Source organism: Eublepharis macularius, chromosome 11, assembly GCF_028583425.1.
Source record: "Eublepharis macularius isolate TG4126 chromosome 11, MPM_Emac_v1.0, whole genome shotgun sequence".
NCBI classification, from domain to species: Eukaryota; Metazoa; Chordata; class Lepidosauria; order Squamata; family Eublepharidae; genus Eublepharis; species Eublepharis macularius.
Window position 1 is genome coordinate 56,933,311 of NC_072800.1, and position 22,739 is coordinate 56,956,049.

At 42.2% G+C, this 22,739-nt stretch overlaps 1 protein-coding gene across 1 annotated transcript in view; it reads left to right on the forward strand.

Moving 5' to 3' along the window:
* The window catches only part of THSD7A (thrombospondin type 1 domain containing 7A), a 378,974-nt gene that overhangs the window by 172,219 nt on the left and 184,016 nt on the right, over positions 1 to 22,739 (forward strand). The window contains exon 4 of the mRNA XM_054991106.1: positions 19,021 to 19,858. Within this exon, the coding sequence (XP_054847081.1) occupies positions 19,021 to 19,858 (838 nt within the window). The remainder of the gene's footprint in view (positions 1 to 19,020; positions 19,859 to 22,739) is intronic.

Genomic DNA, 22,739 nt, shown 5'->3' on the forward strand with positions numbered 1-22,739 from the left:
TATGTGGGGAGGCAGCGAACTTGAAATTTTGGGGGAAGTTGAATATATATGCAATACTTTCCTGTTGAACTTGAACTTCTTTTACAGATTTAACAACATAAAAGAAGAAACATTTCACTCATTATAAAAGTAAAATATTTCAGAAGATTTTTTTATTGCCCTCCAAAAGTTCCTAATTATCCCCTTTGGAAAAAAAGACAAAAACATTCTCTTCCAGTTTTCTCATATTTTCCCCAGGCATTCACATCTCTCCACAAGAATTCCTTACACACACTGGAACCATGTGGTTTTAAATGTTAGCACTGTGAGATTGTACAGGCAAAGTAAGGTGAGTAAGGATTATGGATAAGGAAGTAAGGCCTCTTACCCTTTCCATTTCCTCCTGCTTCCAGCCTATCCTCTTTTGATTCCTTTCTTTATGTTCCAGCCCTCCTATCATCACTTCTCCAGCAATACCCCACTTGTCCCAGCACTTTTGCTCACCCCTTCATGCTAGCCTTTCTCTTGAGACTTCATCCTTCATCTCAGTGCATCCTCTTTGTTCCATAACTAGGGAAGATACGAGCCTTTGAGATAGTGTGAGGGGCATGAAGTGGCCAGTTTTCTTTTGGGCAGCGCTGTGTTGTTTAAGCAAGGCTTTCTGATCTAGTTAGGGCAGAGCATTGCTTTCCCCAGGATACTGCGTGTTCGTTTATTTATGTCCCTATATACCTTTTGAGCCCCAGTTAGCAACTTTTCCTGAGAGGTGCTTGGATAAAAAAACAAAGGGTGGTGGAGCAGCACCTCAGTCCCCATTCCCTGAAATAGTCTGCCAGTGAGTTCTGTTGCAACAGACCTGTCTTTCCAGTTCGCCTTTTGCCTGTGGGTTATCCATGGGGCAAAAGCATACTTCAGGAGGCCAACATAGGCCTATTTTAAAGCCTACTTTATTTGCAATACAAAAACTGAATAACGATACTTTGTAGAACAGATTCCTTTGTTCTTCTTAAAATATGAACCTTGCAAAAATCTTTGCACCTATTGAAGAACAAACACCATTTCATGGCTGTTGTGGATTTTCCGGGCTGTATAGCCGTGGTCTTGGCATTGTAGTTCCTGACGTTTCACCAGCTGCTGTGACTGGCGTCTTCAGAGATATAGCACCAAAAGACAGAGATCATTGTGACACTGAGAGAGCCCGGAAAATCCACAACAACCATCGTTCTCCGGCCATGAAAGCCTTCGACAGTACATCAAACACCATTTCACATTTTCTCCCTGCTGATACCAGACAGTTTTCATGTTTATTTTTAAACATCTGGAAAATATTTGGCTTGGCAGATGGGTCAGCTGATGCTCGAATCTGTGCCCTACGTGCGCCTTTGCTCCCTGAGCTGTAATCTCATTAAAGTTGTGGCCTCTTTACCTCCAGCACTGTATCTGTGTTTTGTCGCCATGCCTCCTCCCCACTCTCCTCCCCCACTCAGCACTCGCCTGCAAGCAACAGCTGCCAGACTCACCTGGGGGACTGGATTGCGGGCATTGCAGGGGAAGCAAGTGGGGGGATGGCATGGTGGCCGCCATGTTGTGCAGGGGTGGGGAAAGACCAGGGGCCAGGGGCCACACCCAGGTTCATCCGGTGCAGCCCCTAGCCTGGGAAGCTGGCCCCCGCCCTTCAGCACTTGGCCCATGGCAGCATCCCACCCAGCCCTCCCTTTCGTCACAACTTTGGAGTGAGTAGGCTGCGTATTGGGCACCGATCCGTTTGGGGGGAAACAGGCCCCTCAGGCTCAGTTTCCCTATTATGGGGATCCCCATAAGGGGTCTGGGGAGTGAGGAATGGCCGGTGCATGCCCAGTCGGGGGCTGTCAGTCCACCTCACTCCCAGGTGGCAGGGGATGGTTCACAGAGGGGTGTACACCCACATGGCATCCCACTGACTGTCATCCCATGGTTCCCCCCCTCAGCACGGGTCTGAGGGGGCCTGTGGGTCATTGGCTTGGCAGACGGGTCAGCTGATGCTCGGATCTGTGCCTTATGTGCGCCTTTGCTCCCTGAGCTGTAATCTCAAAAAAGTTATGGCCTCTTTACCTCCAGCACTATGTGTGTGTGTTTTGTCACCATGCCTCCTCCCCACTCTCCTCCCCCACTTAGCACTCACCTGCAATAGTCTGCCAGTGAGTTCTGTTGCAACAGACCAGTCTTTCCAGTTCGCCTTTTGCCTGTGGGTTATCCATGGGGCAAAAGCATACTTCAGGAGGCCAACATAGGCCTAGGGACATCCGTTGCTGATGTGTATTTTAAAGCCTACTTTATTTGCAATACAAAAACTGAATAACAATACTTTGTAGAACAGATTCCTTTGTTCTTCTCAAAATATAAACCTTGCAAACATCTTTGCACCTATTGAAGAACAAACACCATTTCACATTTTCTCCCTGCTGATACCAGACAGTTTTCATGTTTATTTTTAAACATCTAGAAAATATATTCAGGGGTTTTTTCCCCTACAGTTTGCAAAAGAGCATTTCAGAAACAAGGTGACCTTTCATTTTTTTTGAAGGGTCTCTTGTTAAGTTGAACGTTTTCACTGCAGCTCAGACTGATATAGATCATCTTTTCACATCTTTGGCAAGAGGTCCTGAATTTCTTTGTCCAACCTTAACCTTACCTCTCTACTCATTATCCATGGTGAGGCCTGCTTTAATTGAACTTGTTTCTTCTGAAACTTATCTTAAACCCTGTTCATTATTGATTTGGTGGGGACTTGACCTCCCATAGTTTTTCCTGGTAATGAGTTAACCGTCTTGTCTGAAGGAGAATTGAAACACAGAATGACATTTCGAATACTTTGAGACGTTTTCAAAGAAATGGCCTCTAAATGACCATCAGGCTAGCTTTTGTCTTTGTAAAAGGGCAGACACCTTGTTTTGTCTGTTAAGAAGACAATCCCGCCTTTCGCTTCTTCACTGGGGACAGAGGAGTTGAAGAATTTCTGAACTCCTTCTTCAAAAGGATAGAAAAAGTTTGTCAACAAGACAGCCAGATTTGTTTTCCCTTGATTCAGTTCTCCTCAACAGGTAAAATCTATCCATTTATATTCAATCATACTAGTCTAACCTAAGTGGTTAGGTTGCAAGTCAGCATTCTGCTGGTTTAATTCCTCTGTTGCCATGAGCTCAGCAGGTGGCCTTGGGTAAGCCACTCTTCTCGGGCCCAGCTGTATTGTGTGGGTGAAATAATAACACTGCTGTGTTTACTGCTCTGAGAGGACACTAATCTGTCTTCTTCTTCTTCTTATCCCATAAAGTATTTATTATGCACTACTGCCTGAGTAGCCAGTGAAGGCAGCTTGACTTGGGTTCACATTTGTGTCTTGATCCTAATTGAATATAGACGTACTATATAAATCACAACTCCATACTCTACATCAGATCTTGAAAATTTTACTTGGCTCAGGGAGCCAGCCCCCAATGTTAGGAGCCAGACTCATTTATCCTTCAGGGTTTTGTATTTAATGACCAAGTTTTCTAATTCAGGATGTGCAAATCAGGTTTTCAGTTTGGGTAAAACACCTGAATCGGACCTGATTCGCAAAGATTTGGGATTTCCAGATCAGGCCCAGCATCCTGGGCCCAATTTGGAAACCCCGAATCTAAGCTTCCCGAAGCGATTCGTATCACTTCGGGAAGCTTCTGGACAAAATGCCCCTTTCCGTGCCACTGCGTAGAGGCAGGGAAAGGGGCATTTAAACTGCAGATCAGCTGCTTGGCGGGGAAATCCCTGCTGATCCCTGCTGACAGCTGCAGCGAAAAGGCCATTTAAACTCCATCTGGGTCGCATTGCAAGCAGTGGCAAAAGAGCCCTTCTGCACTCCACCTGGGTCATGAGGGGGGGCTTTTTGCTGCCTTTTGCATTGCAAGAGGTGGTGAAAGCGTCCTTCCATGCTCTACCTGGGTTGGGGGGGGGCTTTTTGCTGCCGTTTGTATTGCAAGCAGTGGCGAAAGCACCCTTCTGCACTCCACCTGGGTCACGAGGAGGGGTTCCCCCATGACCCAGATGGAGTTTAAAGGGTTGTTTCGTCATTGCTTGCATTGCAAGCAGCGACAAAAGGGCCCTTCCGCACTCCGCCTGGGTCGGGGTGGCTTTTTGCTGCTGTTTGCATTGCAAGCGGTGGCAAAAGCGCGCTTCTGTGCTCCATCTGGGACGCAGGGGTGGGGGGTCCTCCACGACTCTGATGGAGTTTAAAAGGGCGTTTCACCACAACCCAGGTGGAGCGCAGATGGGTGCTTTTGCCGCCTGCCAGTGGTGGTGAAATAGCCCTCTAAACTCCATCTGGATTGTGGGGGAACCCCAAGTGGAGCATGGAAGAGCCCCGGCCCTTTGCCGCATCAGAAATCCCTTATTCCAACCTTTTTTTCTACTTCGGGTTTTCCGAAGCAGGAAACCCGAAGCAGGAAACCTGATTTTTTTTGCACACCCCTATTTCTAATTATTGCTGCCACAAAATGTTAATGCTCACCTCTTCACAGTTTTTCATAATTTTATTAAAGCTATGACAAAAGTGTTGTGGTATATCAACAAATATAGTTCTGATGAGCTGAATAAGCTGCGTTATTCAGGCTGCTAATTAGTTTCACTCAAATAAGTGGGAGTAATTTTTATGTATTTTATATTTAGGATTATAGAACTATAGTTTTGCTCCAGAAATGTCAAAGTCAGATTTTAGTAGGTCTGAATCTCTGCTTATCAGTCTGAAAAGTCAGTAAAGAGTTTGCAATTTTGTGTTTGACTCTTGAATCATTTTGGATTTGGGCCAAAAAATCAGTCACAGCTCTCCAGTCTTTTTTATTCCAATCTAATAAAGAGTCAGAGGGAAAGCAGCATGATATAGCTTGATTTTGTCAGATCTCAGAAGCTAGCAGGGTTGGTGCTTGGATGGGGAAACACCAAGGAAGACTACAGAGAAAAGCAATGGGAAACTACCTCTGCTTCTCGCTTGCCTTGAAAACCCCTTGCTGGGATCTGCAGAAGTCAGTTGCAACTTGATGGCACATACATACATAGTAAAGAGTCAACAGTAGCGTCATCAGCCCATTTTTGGCAATTCCTGGGAGCATCACAGGGGGCAGAGCCTGGGGATGGAGAGCGTTACAGACCTTCTAGGAATTCCACCAATCTCTGTGGTCTTTATCATAGAGACTGAAGAAATTCTTAGAGTGCTGCAGATGCCATGATATCATGGTGTTCGTACTGTAATTCTCCCTATTTTTCCTTCTGCTGCTTCATCAGTCCTGTCTGGGAGATGGAGTTTATGATCAGGAGGTTGCTCACTGTGATCATGGCAGGCAACCTGGTAAGCCTAATCAATAGGTTTGGTGAAGTCTGATTTTTGACACTGGTCGTACCTTCTCTTCTCTCTAACTGAGCACCACTCTAGGAGGGGGGCTACATCTTCCCTACCAATCCAAGAATGTGTGTCTTCCTTCCTCCTCGTGTTCTGAACTGCTAGACTTTTTCAGTTGGAAGCATCTAAAGTATCGCCTTCTTGTCTTTTAAATGAGAGTTATTTCAGAATAAGCAAATACTGCATACAGCAGGTAGTGTTGAAGTCTTCCCCACGCTGCAGAATGGGAAATCGGGTTGGGGTGAGCTTGTTGCAAACTCATCCTTGGGATAAAAATTGGGGTCTTACAAGAATATTTCCATCTATGAAACATTTGTGAAATGCTAAAGGAATATTCCATAGGATATTTTGTGTTGATCACAACCGTCCTCCTCTGCTAGAAAAGCCTTTGGCTGTACCCAGGCTATATGCCTGTAACAGAGGAGGGAATAAAAGTTCAGCCCAGATATCACTTACCTGGAAAAAACACGTTCCCAACCTTTCTCCCCTGCTGATATAGGACCAAACATTTGAATTCTCTTCCACATAAAGTAGGTCCTTCACGCTCATAACACTTACATGATAGATCAGAAATGCCTCTGGCTGTGTTAATATTTTTATAGATTGTAAAATGAATAAATAATCTCTAATATATGCTTACATAGGATTGAAATGAATTTTCATGCTTGTTGCCACAGAGAAAGTAATACTTATGCATGCTGCATCTGATTAAGAACATTATAGTAATCCAGGCTCATCAGAAGAGAAAAAGCAATTGTGATTCAAATTTTATTGAGCTAATTCCTTATTTACAAATCAGAATAATGCCATACTTATACTGTGCTTTCAGAAATAATTGCATATTTTCTAAGCAAAAAGTCTGAAATGTCTTTTCTTGCTGTAGCAAATGTGTGTCACTAAATCTGTGGTCCTTTGTACAGTGATGAAATCCTTCTCTTTGCATAACATCTTGAGGATGCCTGTACAGAGAAAACATGAAATGACAATCCTTGCCTACAGATTATCAAAATGAGTGAAAATTACAATTGCCAAATTAAAACTGTATTGGTTTAATTGTATTGAAGATAAATGTGTAGAATAGGTAAGATTAACAGTGAATTAAAAAAACGAGGCTTGTATTTCTGCATCCTCTATGCCTTGCACATTGAATCGTGTGATTCTGCTGTGTGCTTCACTGGTGCTTTGTGTGCCAGTTATACCTTTGTTAGTGCTTTTCGCTTTTCACCCTGCCACAGAGCTACCAGAGGCTGCAGGCTATCCTTTGAACTGTATCTTTGCACACTTCTCCAGAACTTTTTGATCTGCAGCTTCATGGCCTTTTTGCATCTTCCTGAGCAGATTTTTTCCCCCGAGGGTAACATAGCAACTGTAAGCACCTTTTAATCCTGTATACCTTGACTTCTAATCCCTCAGGTATCAAGAAATTTGAGGACAATGCAATTTTTATACGTGGTCTCCTGACAGAATCACAAAACACAGTGTCCTCTAAATGTTACACATTCAGAAATATTTAGGCTGTCAGCTGTGTTGCACAATCTAAACCTTAGCCTCTGATTTTTGATTTTTATCTGACAAAGCTGACCAAAAAAAAAAAAAAAAAACGCTAGTCAACACAGTCAACTCAAGTCCCAGAAGCAGGATATGTTCAAAAAACAGCTCTGATTCTTCTGCCCACACACAGATCTGGAGTATTGGTTTGAAGCAAAACAGCCAGGAGAAATTGCATGTGAGAAAACAGAGGGTAGGGTTCTTCCACTGCTCAACGTTTTCCCAACTGCCTCTTTACTGCAAATCACTACTTCCCAAAACCACTTTATTTATTTATTTATTTATTTATTTAATTTTAGACCGCCCTCCCCGTCAGACGGGCTCAGGGCGGTTTGACAACAAATTAAAAACAGTAAAAACATTATAAAAACATTAAAACATCGTATAAAACCATTAAAATTGGCGGGTGTAGAATATTAAATATTAAAATGCAGCATTCTTTGCAGAGAAAACGTGTCCATTGTGCTTTTAGCACACAACTCACCACCAGTGTAACTTCATTCTTACTGAGTATAAGATCCCATCAACATCAGGTATTCCTCTTCTTGCCATATGTCACAAGGTCAATTACCTTTATGAACTTCTTATTAGAGAGATGGAATTTTTTTTTACAGGGCTTTATTTTTGCTAGCTACTTGAGACTACAGAATTTTTTTCTATTTCTAAATATTCAGTTTTTCATAAACTACAGTATTAGACAGCCTTGGCAGTTTTAACGTTGTAATTAATGTTTTTTTTAGTTGATTATCCCTACAAATTATGTGGGAAAGTACAGGTATGTTTTATTGATTTGTAAATAGGGTTGCCGGCTCTAGATTGATTAATTCCTGGAGATCTGGGGTTGGAGCCTGGAGAGGGCAGGGTTTGGAGAGGAGAGGGACGGACCTCTGTGAGGTATAATGCCATAGAGACCACCCTCCAAAACAGCCATTTTCTCCAGAGCAATTGGTTTCTGTGTCCTGGAAATTACTTGTAATTCCAGGACATCTCTAGCTAGTATCTGGAGATTGGCAACCCAGTGGTAGGGAGGTAAAACCATAAATGCATGCATCTAATAATGTAAATTAAAAAATCAAGTTGTGAATTCACTTGATTGGTTATATATGTTAAATCAAAACCAAAGCTAAAGTCACACATATATGTTTTTTCCCCCTTATAGTAAAAGGGATCTGTAATCCCCAATCTGATATGGAACTAATAAATAACATCACTAACAAGTAATAACATCATCACATGTGATGAATTCTTTGAATGTGCTAAACTCAGTGTTTTAAGTGCCTTCATGTTCTTTCTTAAATTGGAAGAATGTAAAAGAAATACATGTTTTATTGTCTTTAATTTTTACAAGTATTGTTCTGATTAAAATAATTTCCACAAAGTTTTGAGTTGTTTGAACTTTAATCCACACTTGTCCTCTCCTCCCTAAAATAGTTTAATCCATGTATTTTTTGTTATTGAAACAAAACGTTACCATGGGGTACATTTTAAATGTGTTTGCTAAACGTAAATCAAAATATAACTGCTAAATCAGATCACATTCCTTTTAGGGTATCAGAAAACTTTCCAATTCTAATTTTTCTAGAAAACCCTCATCACTACAAGTTCATTTTTTGCATTTGGAATTTTAGTAAAAAATGTGATCTTTTTGTATGTCTTTGTTTAGCCTTCATTAGGGTTGAAAGTCCCCCACTGAGGGGACGATTCCTCTCTTTGACCCTCCACCCTCTGTCCCTGCTTATCTTAGACCCTCCACCCTCTGCCCCCGGACTGGCGGCGGGGGGGTGCGCCTCCCAGGGCATGCTCCGAGGTGGCACAGCATACTCCCACACTGCAGCAGCCCAATTTGGGACAAATTGAGCCCAATTTAGCTCCCCTGCAGAGCTCAGGAGCACTTCCAGGGTGGCACATGGGCTGCACAATAATATCACTTCCTGAAAGTGACATCATCACACAGGCTGGGAGCGCACATGCACTCTGTGTGTGAGAAAGAGGAAAACCAAAGGTTGGTGCTGGGCCTCCAACCTCCCACCTGGGGGGTTGGAGGACCTGACCGCCCTGGCCTTCTTATTACTAGCATGTTACTAGGCCATGTACTCCACTGATTTCAATGGAACTGGTTTCCAATTCAGTGTTGTTAGGAACCATATCCTTACATTCTTTACACTGTTACATTGTTTGCAGATGGCATTGCAGTTAATTTTAATCTCATTATTGTAATAACTTGTTTGTGAAAGTTGTAAGTCAGACTTATCAGTTAAGAAATATATAAGAATAGCTATTGTTCTGTTTTTAGTACATTCATTCACTAGGAATTTTTTACAGAATAATAAATTCTTTCAATCCTCCTGATTTATTCCTCTAGATTTTTCTGCCTAGAATTATTTGCGTAATAAATTGGAAAAATTCTTTCTTGGTAGAAATTGTATGAGGGGAGAGGGGTTGTAGCCAACAAATGCATCTGTGTGTTCCTTAAAATGAATCTTTTTCTTCTCACTGTACAACAGTTGTCTTCAGTGCTTTGCACATGCCATTCTGATAATCTTTGTTGGAATGAGTGCTTCCCTGGGGTGAATGCGTGATTTCATTATATGGCTCCAGTGGGCATCTGTGGGGAGCCTGCTCTTTCCCTCTCTCCCTCATCGTGGGGGCGGCCAGGGCCAGCCCTCTCCCTTCTTCCTTCTGCCTTGCCACCACACCAGGGAACGAGGAGGAAAGATGGTGGTTTCCTGCCTCACCTTGTCTTGATGCAAGGAGGTGAGGAGTGTGCGCATGACTTTTTGCCACGGGGTATGAAGGTGAGGGGGTGGGCAGTGGCTTCTTGCTGCACCTTGGTGTGGAGGGAGAGGGAGCAGTCATTTTCCTGACGTACGGTGGATAGTAAAGCTTTGCAACCCAGGGCCATGACTGTATCCCCCCCATTAAGAATAATGTTTAAAGCTATATTATATGGTAATGCTTTAGGCTGATCCTGCACTGGGCAGGGGGTTGGACCAGATGGTCTGTATGGCCCCTTCCAACTCTATGATTCTATCATTCTATTATTCTATGGTATCATTTCATTAGCAGTTACTTAGTATTCTATTTAGTAATATTTCTTGATTTAGGATGGATATCGTTAGCTTTTAAGATTTTTGTTTTATATAATCTCTGTGTAACTTCAAGGTTTAATAAAACACAAAGTTTATTTAGTTACACTTATGCATGCATCAAATTAATGTTAAGTCAATTTCACACTTCTGAATGTGAATTATGTCCATCTGGATCCTACAAATATCTATGTGTATATGAGCATAGTATCACCACTGCAGATACTTCCTTTATTCCGTATTTATACTTTAGAGCTTTAAGCTTTAAATCAGTTGCATACAGTATACATCAGTATTGCCTTTGCTAGTGATTAAAATAAAAAGCTTTTCATGAGTAATATTTTTCAGTTATTCTACATCTGAGGTTAATTCGTAATCTGTGCCAAATCCTCTTTATCTCCTCCTCCCCTGTAAAAAGCATTATGTACCTACAGAGCTTGCTGGCCCATCATACAGAAAAAATATTATCTTTTTCATATTAGTTTGCTGATCCTCAGATTCAAACAGGATAGGGAAAATAAAGCAAAAAGTGGTTTCAAACACGCCCTGCACATTTTTCTGTGTTTTTTCCCCCAGTCAAGTAAAATGGTAAAGATTTGATTGTTCACGCGCCTACAGTGGAAGGCTGCCTATTCGAGTAATAAATTAGCCAATTTTAAGAGGCTTTCTTTAAATTAAAAAAGCATCATTTAGTAAAGTGGTTTTCAATCTTTCAAGACCTATGATCCACTGGGCTGAAAGAAAAGTGATATGAAGGCATGTGACTTCAGAGTAGTCACATGCCAGGAAGTGCAGGAGTCAGAGTTATAATGTTTCCAGCTAGGAATGTGGACAGCTGGCCAAGAGAGGCAGTGACAGGAAGTATGAGCCAAGCACAATTGGTCCATGCTAGTGAAGGAGAAAGAAACACCTCTGAAAACACACAAATACACACACACATAAATGCACACATATACTGATCTAAAGACATGTCACCCTGCTAGTAAACAGATGCTAAGAAATAAGTAGCTGTAGTAATTCTTATCTTGATTCTTAACAAGATAAGAATTTTACACATGGTAAAGGCACCATGTTCCCTTGGACTAGATTATTTTAGGGCTACATTATTGTTAACTTCTCTGTTGCCCCCTTAATATATTCCCAACATTCTTTTCATCAAGTGTTAGTGGTGCTCTCCTGCTCATCTTCATATGTACAGGTCAGGAGAAACCTGCCAATACTGGAATTCCAGGGAAAATGCCAGTAGTAATCCTTGACTACCAGCCCGATGTCATCGTGGGGAAATTGTGTAAATACATAACATAGTATTTTCAAAGCCGCAGAATTTTGCTTGTTAAACCTTTTGATCTCCAGTTACTTAAGAGTATTAGGCTTGCTGGAAAAAAACCCGCAATACATTACCAGGAAATACATATAAAGCTGTAGCAGGACTGCCTCACTGACCTTTACAAAGCTATGCTTATTTCTTGCTACAATGTTTGATACCTTTCTTCATTTTGCAAGCTCTATATTGCTCTGTAGTTTGCATACATCAGTAGTGTGCACAAGATCCATTCCCAGCTAAGTCTGGGTTCCCCAGACCCAAATCAGGTTCCCTGCAACCACACAACAGCTGTGAGGAATGGGTAGTAAAAAATAAAGGAGAGTCCAAATGGCCTCAGAATGCCTTGGGGGGGAAGGGCTCCTGCCTCCCCCACCCCCAAAGCTGTTTCCCCATGTCAGTGCTCAGGGAAGGCTATTTTCCTCTTTTTACTGCGCCACGTGAACAGAATATTCCATGTGAAACAGCAAAAACAGAGACCCGTGTTTGCTCACTATTTTGGAGAATGGCATGAGGGGGGAGGCAGGAGCCCTTCCTCCCCCTACAGTCTTATTTTTTTGCAGCCATTCCCCACAGCTGCTGTGTGGCTGCAGAGAACCTGAGTTGGGTCTGGGGAACCCAGACCCAGGTCATTAAAAACTTGCACATCTAGTTTAATCCTTAGTTTCCCTCTCTTTACTACTAAGATTTAAAATGACTCTTTTGTGATGATAAAAAAAAATCAGAGAGGAAAGAGTTTGGTACCTTCTTCTCCTCATCTGCCCTTCTTCCACTCAAATGCAGCTCTCCTGAATCTACTTTGGGTTACAAGTAACATTTTTAAAACTGGAGAAAATAATCTTGATTCATGCATCATGTAGCATGAAGGTCAGTTACCAAACCATCAAAAGATAGGCCACACACCCAAACTGTCCAACGGAGAGAGAGAGTGTTCTTTCAAACAAAATCCCTTATTAGAAGATGTTTATTGTATGCCATCAAGTAAACCACTGAGGAATTCAGGTGTCATGAATAAAACTCTTAGTATGTTTGTGATGAAAATGAGACTGGTTTATTCTTGTTGTCCTTATTGTCCTCCCTCTAGTTTAGGAAATCTTCAGTCCACCCACAAATCAAGATACCTTGACAAATAGCGCTCTCTCTCTCTCACCCAGTCTTTAATTCTAAATGATGGGTCAGCCTTGATTTCTAGGTCATAACACGCTTTGGTTAGATTTTTCGCTTCCTAAACTTCAGTCCTTGTACTCCATGGAAAGGTAGGAAGGAGCATGCGAGACATAGGAATGAACCAGATTGGTTCCAATAAGAAATAAATACAGTGAGTTCTCACTGTAGCTGGAGCAATATCAACTTACAAGAAGAAAACACAGTTGTACAAATACCACCAATGCTTTTTCCATGTATGTCATTGGGCTAGTATGTTGTTGGGCAATCTAACTAACATTTTTTGAGTATCACTGCCTGTATATTCATTGCAGAGTATAGAAACTTGGCTACATACAGAGTACTATTTTTGTTCAGCCCTCACCAATAACATTCTGAGAGTCTTGATCAGAAAGCAATTTTTTTTGTCAGATGACAGGTTTTAATAAATCCAGACATACCTGTACATTAAATCTACAATGGTAAAACACATGAGCCAAAGATTCTACTGTGTTATCAGAACAGAGATAAAATCTACAGTTGGATGGAATATTGTTGCATCTTCCTATACTGAAAACCAGTGGCAGTGTAGGTCTCAGGGCTTTTTGAAACATAAGAGTGTAGATGTACACACAGAATTGAATAGTGATGTACAAAGGAATGGCTTTGAGGGTTCCCCACTGTAAGGCACACTTGAGTAAGCCTTTGCTTACTCAAACTTTTGCTTACTCAACTACATTAGTTTTCAGTATTTATGGGTCTTTCCAGTGCCCTTATACTTTAACCGTAACTTGTGTTTTTATGTTGTGTTGTTCTGTGTGGCATCTTGGGTGACTAAAGAATGGATGGAGATCGCTGGAAAGAATTGCAGTTATTCCTTCTTATGCTGCATCAACTTTCAAAAGTGTGTTATGATTCTGGCAGCAACTCATGGAAGGGACAGTAGAATGTACTGCAGTATCCAAACCCTGGCAGAATCCAAATATTGTAGAATGAGCATGTTTTCAAAATATATCCTAAAAGAGCACCAACTTTGGAAAACAGCCAAGAACGACTTGCGGATAGAAGAGGAGTTAATATAAGTATCATTCATTAACTTCTTCTGGTTATCCTTAGACTAACCCCTCTTTCATTCAAAATAATGAGATGTTTTTAAAACCGGCAACTCTCCAGATGTATCCATAACCCATAGGTTATTCTGTTGTTTCCACATACTTGGTACAGTAAATAAATTCTTCAAAATATTCATTTCCGCAAGAGACCTATTTGTGAAAAACTCTTCTCCCCCTCCCCCTGTTTTGTTTGTGGCCACTTCCACATGTTCCAATTTTTTCGGGTTTTCCCTGTCCCAAAGCCATGTCTTCCCGATCCGCTTCGAGAACTCACTTTTCACATGCATGATCCCCATGCGTGTTTTGTGGGTGTTCGTCATGACAAAGAAAGGTCTCCAAACAGAAAACGTGTTCTTTAACTGCGCCTTGTCACAAATGACATTGGCGCATTCCTGCCCACCTTTCCTTTTTTTTTTAGTATATGCGGGATTGCGCTGTACCATTATCCTGTCTTCCAGCTTCTGTAGAAACTGGGTATGCATGGTACTCCGTTCTCTACCACTGATTACCCACTCAAAGTTTTAAATGCAAAAGTATTTCATAAATATGCAAACAGTAGAGTAGCGTGATTGCGTGATTCCATATCCTACAGTATAAAAGGCAAACTGTATTCCCAACCACTCACTCCTTATCCCCATGCAGGTACAATACACAGGGATAAGAAGCAAGTTGGGGGCAAAATGTTTTGCCTCCCCACTCTCTCCTTGGGTCTTCCAGAGGTCCAGAAAGGCTCAGTGTGGCAGTGAGGCCCTCCTGTAGTGACCTGGGGATGGGGATCCCCACCACCTTGGCAGGGACTTGGGAAGACCATGCACAACCCGAGTGGTGGCTGAGGGGCTGGAGGAGGAGGGAGCCCCTGATCTCTTCCCCGATCCCCCCCTCAACTGATGCTGTGGGGGGAGGCTGGGGGGGAAGCACTGCTAGGGAAAGTTGTATTTTCCCAAACAATGGACCTTATTGCTAGTTTAAAATAAAATCAGAAATCACATTCCGTTCTCAATGTTGTTCTTTGACTGATTGCTGAGTGATCCAATGTGGCGAGCAATGTGATATGATTCTCTTTTGTATATGTAGATATCGTAATAGTGCAAGGACTGTTACAAAGGGGGGGGGGAATTATACGATCGTGCATGCGAGCCAGACATGTGTGATAAAGTAGGGGTAATGGCAGAAAGAGGGATTGGAGATTTGTGGGAGGGCTCTTCTGAAGTGCAAAAAAGCCTCCACATGCATTGATACGGTAGGATCATCACGCAGAAAACCTGCATCAAAAATAAACATGGACCAAAACAGGTCTCACAAAAAACACTTAAAAACTGGACTCATCATGACCGCTGATGCCATAGATGAGGGCTCCGCTTGCCAGGCTTCCTTTTTTGTGACAACTGTTCCTTCTAATAAAAGTCCCATAGTTCACCGTGTGTCCCCTTCTTATTTTTGCCAATGTGGCACATGAGTCTGGTGAGGGGACACATTGTTGCATTAGCATTAAACTCAACTAGTTGCAAGGACACGGAGTTTCCTTTTTCTCATGTTGCTTCTCATTTCTTCACTCCAGATCCTATAAAGTTCCTGCATCAACTCAGCAACTTGTAAAAATGGACTGTAAAAGGCTTTATGAAAAACTTGCAAGCGATATGTACCCTGTTTATAGTATGCTTTATGGGATTATTAGAAACCTTGCTTTAGACCTAAAGTGGTATCAGAGCAATAAGATGCAGCTTAAATTATACTGTCACTTATCACCTTTTCCAGTTCTGTACTTGAAAGCATTTTTCTCATTTACATTGCTTCAGGTCTTGAATCCTGCTATAATAATAATATAATTTTATTTGCTTGCCATTTGCAGTTGCAGGAATAGATTGGTGTGGGAGCTGACAACTTGTTAGCCATCAAGAATGTTGTTAGTTATGCCACACTTCCCCTTTTGAATGTGGGATTTGCTTCAGGACTCTGGGACAACAAAGCAAGTAGCCTTTCATCTAGAGTAAACCAGCAACAGTCTGATAGGCTGAGGAAGCTCTAGTTAATTGGACATACAATATATGCAAGCTGTGGTGATATGATAAGACAGAGACTTGCAGTATGGAAGGTGAAGGAGTCTGTGTTGTGTTCAGCTGTGATTCTGTCCCATTACATGTTGATCTTATACATTTTATTTCTTTCCTGTATTTTGGGTAGGATTTTTGAGAAAAACTACATGTAGTGTCTCTCCCCCACCCCCCACCATGCACATTTGCAGTCTCTCTGTATGAAATGTAAATATACATGGAGTAAAATAAATACATCAGTGATCATGTTGTTTGTTGAAGGCTGGTTTGAGATAAACTAGGGTAATCTTGCTGAAATGTATTTGTGCTTAAAACATACATTTATTTCACTGGCTCTTCAGCTAAACCTTGGAAACCCTAATTCAAACTTAATCTGCCGAAAACAGAGCAGGAGTTTTCATGTGGTGAATCTATCTCTGCCAGCTGGCATTGCTATCAAGGAGGTAATGCTTAAGGTTTTAGAATCTGCAAGCAAAACGTTTGAGTAAAGTGCCTCTCAAATGTTTGAGTTCAATGTAGTGTACTCAAGTGGAGTATTTGCTTCAAAACTACAGCAACATATCACTCAGAGTATAAGTGTCACATTTCATCACCAATCAGCTTTCCAGATCTTTGTACAAAACCATTTTCTGCCCACATCCACATAATTCTAAAGACCAGTGGATGTTTTTAATAGTACAAGAGTCTCTGGCAGAATATAGACCCCTATTTCACAACAAGATACATATGTGCTGTGTAGGTTTGGCTGGAAAGTGAAACACCTGTCTTCCAAACATTATCAAAATACTTGTGGTTTGCATCATTCCAGATTAGGGTTACCAGCTCCCCTTAGCCTCCTCCTGGCTGGAGACATGGAACCTGTCACCTTTCTGTCAGGCGTATGTGCACCCCTGCACCAGCACGATGACATCACTTCTGGGAACTGATGTCATCGCATGGAACATAGGGGTGCATATGCACTTCGCAGCAGGCTGATTTTGGCCTCAAACATGCCAAACAGGCCCATTTGGGGCCAAATTCAGCCCGTTGCAAAGCGCAGGTGTGCTCTTGGGGCAGCACGATGATGTCACTCCTGGGAGTAACATCTTTGGAAGGCCCGTCCTTCCTCCCCTGCTGGCCAGGTAGGTGAGGGGCAGAGGGGGAAAGCGGGGAATCCCCTTCCCCCCCCCAGGGGAAGAGGGTCTCTATTACGGATACTGTGGCCTACGAACAGACAGATAACTGTTTTAACTGTTATCGTATTATAAATTGTGTTTTTATGATGTTGTGATTGGCCCTGAGCCAGCTTGCAGTGTAGGTGGGATATAAATCCAACAAAATAAATAAATAAATAAAATAATTACATTATAGCTTTTCTGAATGGTGTAACCCATTAGAAAGACTGGATATATACATGGATGTTTGTGAGTGAAAGGGGTTCCATTAACTGACATTGTTGCTCCAAGTTCATCACAAAATTACAGACCTGCCTGAAATAAAGAGAAGGGACAAGCAATAACAAAAACAATGTGAAAAAGGAGAGGAGCTCAATATAACCTGACTGGACAAAAAGAGTTAATTGTAAGATTATGTGGTGGGTTTCCATCTATTCAGTGAAAGAATAAAATTAGGAGAAGGCAGAAATCTAAGCTTTACTACTCATACACACACACACAAATTGGGAACCTCAATGCCGTATTGCTGTCAACTATTGCTGTCAACTAAGGGTTTTATGAGTATCTTAAGTGTGTACATAAACATTTATGCATACTCCAGAATGTGCTTTCCACAGAGATGTGCTTTGTGTGGCTTTCAAGTAAGTAGCATGGTTAAATGTAACTGAACTGCTCTCCAGTTAGTGGACATTTTTTTGCCACTGACCAAAGCCATTTTAATCTAGAAGTGTTTTGTTGGATCAATCCCAGCTAACTTTAATATTATGAATATTTAACAATCACATTGTCTCTTTTACACATAGCCAGAAGCAGAATTTGAGATGGCATTGCTTCAGTGACTAGCAATCAGTGGCAACATTCTTTGGAAACATATCAAGGTCCTGGCTTTGCATATTCTGCATCGCTGTTCAGCTAAGCAATCCCATTTCAACTCTGTGTGGTTGTTTCCATGATTTCAGGACTCAAAGCAAATCCTCATGTTTGAAGACTGAACATGAGCATGCCACATGCTGCCTATATATGTGGGTGGTCATTTAGGTCAGTTTTTGTCAGTCTATTTTTGCAGCTTCATTTATGTTTTCAGCCCTTCCTTTTTTGGGGCCAGAAATGTCTACTGGTGGGAGAAGGAAGCTGGGAAAATCAACAATCGTCAGCAGAAAGCACCAACGGACCTCATGATCCAATCCATAGGCTAGAACAAAAAGAAGGCCCAATGGACCTTTTTTCACTGCATAAATTAAGCAGAAAACTGTTTTCACATTTTGCCTTCTATTTCCTTACCTAGAAGGTCTAGAGACTCCCCGCCCCCCTTAAAATGTAAAACTCCAGGTTAGCTAATAGTCCAAACAGGCACGGCATGTAAAAACCAGTCACCCAGGCAATATGGCAACCCTACTAAGGAGGAATTTCAAGAGGGATTTTGTAACTTAGACTTTAAGTCTCCTATAAAATGGTGGCTAGAGATGGGAATTAACCGCAAAAATTCCAAACCATGTGGTTTGTGATTCGTCACATTTCACAAACTACAAACTTTCATGAACTTGCCCCAGTTCATGAACCATTTTGGTCAGTTTGTGAAAACGTCACTTCTGTGTCAGCAGAAGGTCTGCAGAGAGCCCATCCCCCCGTTGCCTAGGAAACTGATTGGTCGGTGCCAGGTTGTCTGCAGTGGCTAACCAAAATACAAACCAAACGAACTGGGCTAAAATTTGTCATGGTTTGTGAGAAATGAGCTCCCATGAACCGCCAGTTTGCGAACCACGAACCATTGCAGATCACGATGAACTTTGGTTCATATTTCAGTTTGTGCCCACCTCTAATGGAGACTTAAAGAAAAGTTAAAATTACAAATGCCCTTTTGAATTTTTTTGCCTGCAGAAAATAATTTATTATGACAACATAATCAATCCTGGATGAATGCCAGAGTAAAAACGTTTTATTTATTCATAATTAAAAAAGAACAAAAATCAAATGTATTCCTTATCCACAGAAAGAGGAGAAAACTGATGGACAGAGATTTTATGCTGTTACAGGGTTTGTGTTGTTACATTATCTGTGTGGCCAGTGTAAGAAATTAAAAAATAGATCCCTCTCCAATATTAATAATATAGAAATTCAAGGAAACATTGAATATTAACTATTGCATTGTTCTGTTTGTGTCTTATGATTATGGAGATGTAAAATATTTTAGCCTTCATTTTCTCCCCTTCTTTTCCTAGGTCCATGGGGTAGGTGTATGGGAGATGAATGTGGCCCAGGAGGCATCCAGACTCGTGCAGTCTGGTGCGCGCACGTGGAAGGATGGACCACATTGCTTACAAACTGCAAGCAGGCAGAGAGGCCTGACAACCAGCAGAACTGCTTCAGAGTTTGTGACTGGCACAAAGAATTGTATGACTGGCAGTTGGGTAACTGGAATCAGTGCCAGCCAGTTATCTCAAGGAGTGTGGAAAAACCAGCAGAGTGCGTCAGAGGGGAAGAAGGAATTCAGACAAGAGACATAAGGTGTGTCCAAAAATCAAATGGGGTTGTAGTAGAGGACACAATATGTGAATATTTCGAGCCTAAGCCACAGCTGGAGCAGGGATGCCTCATCCCTTGCCGGAAGGACTGCATTGTGGCTGAATTCTCGGCCTGGTCAGAGTGCTCCAAGAGCTGTGGCAAAGGGCTGAAGCATCGGTCTCGCCATGTCGTTGCCCCACCTCAGTTTGGGGGCTCTGCCTGTCCTAACCTGACTGAATTTCAGGTTTGTAGTTCTTCCCCATGCACTACTGAAGAAAGCATGTATAGTCTGAATGTGGGTCCATGGAGTACATGTTCAGTGCCCCACTCACGACATATACGGCAAGCAAGGAAACGTGGAAAGAACAAAGAAAAAGAAAAGGACAAGGACAAGGAGAAAGCAATAAGGGATCCGGAAGCCCGTGAGCTTATTAAGAAAAAGAGGAATCGGAACAGACAGAACAGACAGGAGAACAAATATTGGGACATACAAATTGGATACCAGACCAGGCAGGTGATGTGCACTCACAGGAATGGAAAAACCGTTGCCTTGAGGTAATTTTTTCTCAGTTTAAGCATACATCTATCTTTTGTTAAGCAGTAGAACCTTTTTGAAAAAGCCCTAGGCATTATGTTATAGTGCATTCTGACTTTCTGACTTTAGTCAATTTGTTTCCACTTGCTCATCTCTGTCAAATATAAGATATTATGTACAATATTTAAACATGACCAGTGCTGACCATATTAAATATTTCTTCAATCGGGCCATGCTAAACAAACTGTATCACAGCATAACTTGTAAAAATACTGTACCAGAATGCTAGATGTTATTTGCCAAAATCCATGGTGTCTTCCAGGAGGATTTTTTGTACTTCAGCATCCTGCATATTAAAGCAAAGTATGTGGGAGAAAACCAGGAATGTCCACAACTTTGGTTTATTAATTTATTACATATTAATTGGAAAAATATTAGAGAGACATATAAAAAGCAGCAAGCCAGAATCTCAAGATTTCAGGAGCCTTTATTGGTTCTTTTAGTGCATCTCAAATCTAGAAATGGGGTGTGCAATTTGAGGATTTTCTCCTTCTGCTTTTGACCTTCTTGGAATTCAATTCGGAATTTTGGGTCATTTGCTAGTTGTGGTGCCTGGTAAATGCCTAACCTTGTCATTCTCTGGGATGAGCCCTGTGTTTGCCCCCAGAACACTTATCTATCCTTATTGCTGTCTATTGTTATCTCTGTGTCCTTGCCAGTACATTTGTGGATCTCAGAATCCCTTTGTTCTTATTTTTTATATATATCATAAATGTTTAAATTTACAAATAATTCATCTTCCATCCTTGTAACAATACTGAACTATTCATCCCATGTTACTTATGGGGAACTGTGGCTGTTAAGTAATTGATTTTCAACACCACCCGTCTTCCTCAGTTGAATTCAATGGATAAGCTTTTGTAGATGGTGCGGAGAGGGGGCACAGTGTATTCTTTTGTTTTCTGGAACTTGTGAGAATTTATGAAATCTGGGCAAAGGAGCCCATTGGAGGAGAAAGAGTCTCCTGGAAATGCACGGTCTCATCATACTCTACATAGAAATACAGTGCGTTACTCCTCATTTGAAATTTGCTGTCTTCTGTCTTTACTCTTTCAGTTCCATTTTCTCTGAATTTCGTACTCCTTTCTAAAGTCTTTCCTCAAGTACTGCAGACTACTACGTAAATTTTTGAATCCCTGCTCCTCAGTGAACAGGCCTTCTAGCAGAGCTATTTTGTTTGCTATTGGCTTTGGGTTAATTTTAGCTGTTGATCATTTCTCTAGGATGAGAATTTAGTCCTATCACATCTTATTCAATTTAAAACCTGGTGTTGCATAGGTACCTAATGTGCTTTCCATTAAACTTGGCATATGATTCTGGCAAAAAATGTACAAAGATAAGCCTAATGTGGGATACAGAGAGCCAAATTCTTTATGATGCTTAATGATGTGTAGTTATGCTTTTATACCCCAAACACCGCCCCCCCCTTCTTCTGTTTTTATACCTTTCCCCTTGTGAGATTGTTTTGCTCAAAAATTCCCCACGTCCATGGAGGTGGGTCCGGCAGCTGCTTCAAGTGCTGAGGCACCGGAGGGGGCACTGGAGGGGGGGCACGTGCCGTGGAGCTGGCAGCGGCAGTGCTGGTGGCTGAGCAGAAGGGCTGGGAAGCTGCCCGCATGCCACCTCAGCCGCCTGCCATGCCTGGCCTGCAGCTGATGCGCCTGGCCAGGAGCGTGTGCTGGCAGCGGCAACACAGGGCAGTCTGAGCAGGCAGCCTCCCAGCCCTCCCACTCAGTTGCCCTGTGCTGCCACTGCCGCCTCCACACAGTTGTGGGCCAGGCATGGCAGGCAGCCGGGGCGGCACAGGGCAACTGAACGGGAGGGCTGGGAGGCCACCCGCGCACCATCCCAGGTGCCTGTCGCGCCAATAGGGCTGGCTCGCAGCGGCATGCTGTGTGATGATGTCACATGCAGTGACATCATCACACAGTCCGGGTGCGCGCATGTGGCGGGGCGGCAACAGCCCTGAAGCTGTCCCTGGCCTCAGGCACCAGACACTCTGGCACCGGCCCTGCCCACGCCAACTGCTTTGCTTAGGATAAGGGTTAAGGAAGAATCAAGGTAACACTAGTATTTCTGTCCCTAATCCATTCAAAATATTAATTTATTTAAAACATTTTAATGCTGCCTTTTGACCCAAATAAGGTCTCCAAGGCTGCAAACAGACAAATACATACACACACAACCAGGGAGGGGGGGCTAATAAGAATTTACTGGGAGTATACCAAATGAAATGAAAAAGGTCTTCACCTGCTGGTGGAAGACATATGGCTCCTGTTACAAATTATGTGCTCACCAGGATTTGGGATGATGAACATACAAAGCTGCCTTATACTAGCGCTATGGATCTGGCTCAGTATTGTATACTCTGACTAGTTTTTCAAGGTATCAGACAGAGAAAGGCCTCTCCTAAAATCGGCTACTCGGGTTCCTTCAGTTAGAGATGCAGAGACTGAAGCAGAGACTTTCTATGTGAAAAGCATGTGGTCTGCCACTGAGCTCCCTTCCTCCTTGATGGACAGTCTAATGGCAGTTGGGATGCTCTGGGAATCGCAGAGTGCAAAAGTGAGAGACAGTTAATTTTGTGACAATGTGTCCAAGAGGAGATTGTCAATGTTCCTTTTTAACAGAACAAAGGCACTTACATAAGGGCAAAGATAATAAAAATGGACATGGGTTACAAATTCAAAGGGGGAAATTATTTTGGAAGGCTGTCAGCAAAACTCCATGTGAACGAATCCTGAGGATGAACCTGCACTCCCATGCAAGGTACTTAGATTGTGAAGCACGTAAATCAAAGTATCCCTTATGCCTTTATTGCAGAATGAATAGAGAGTCCCC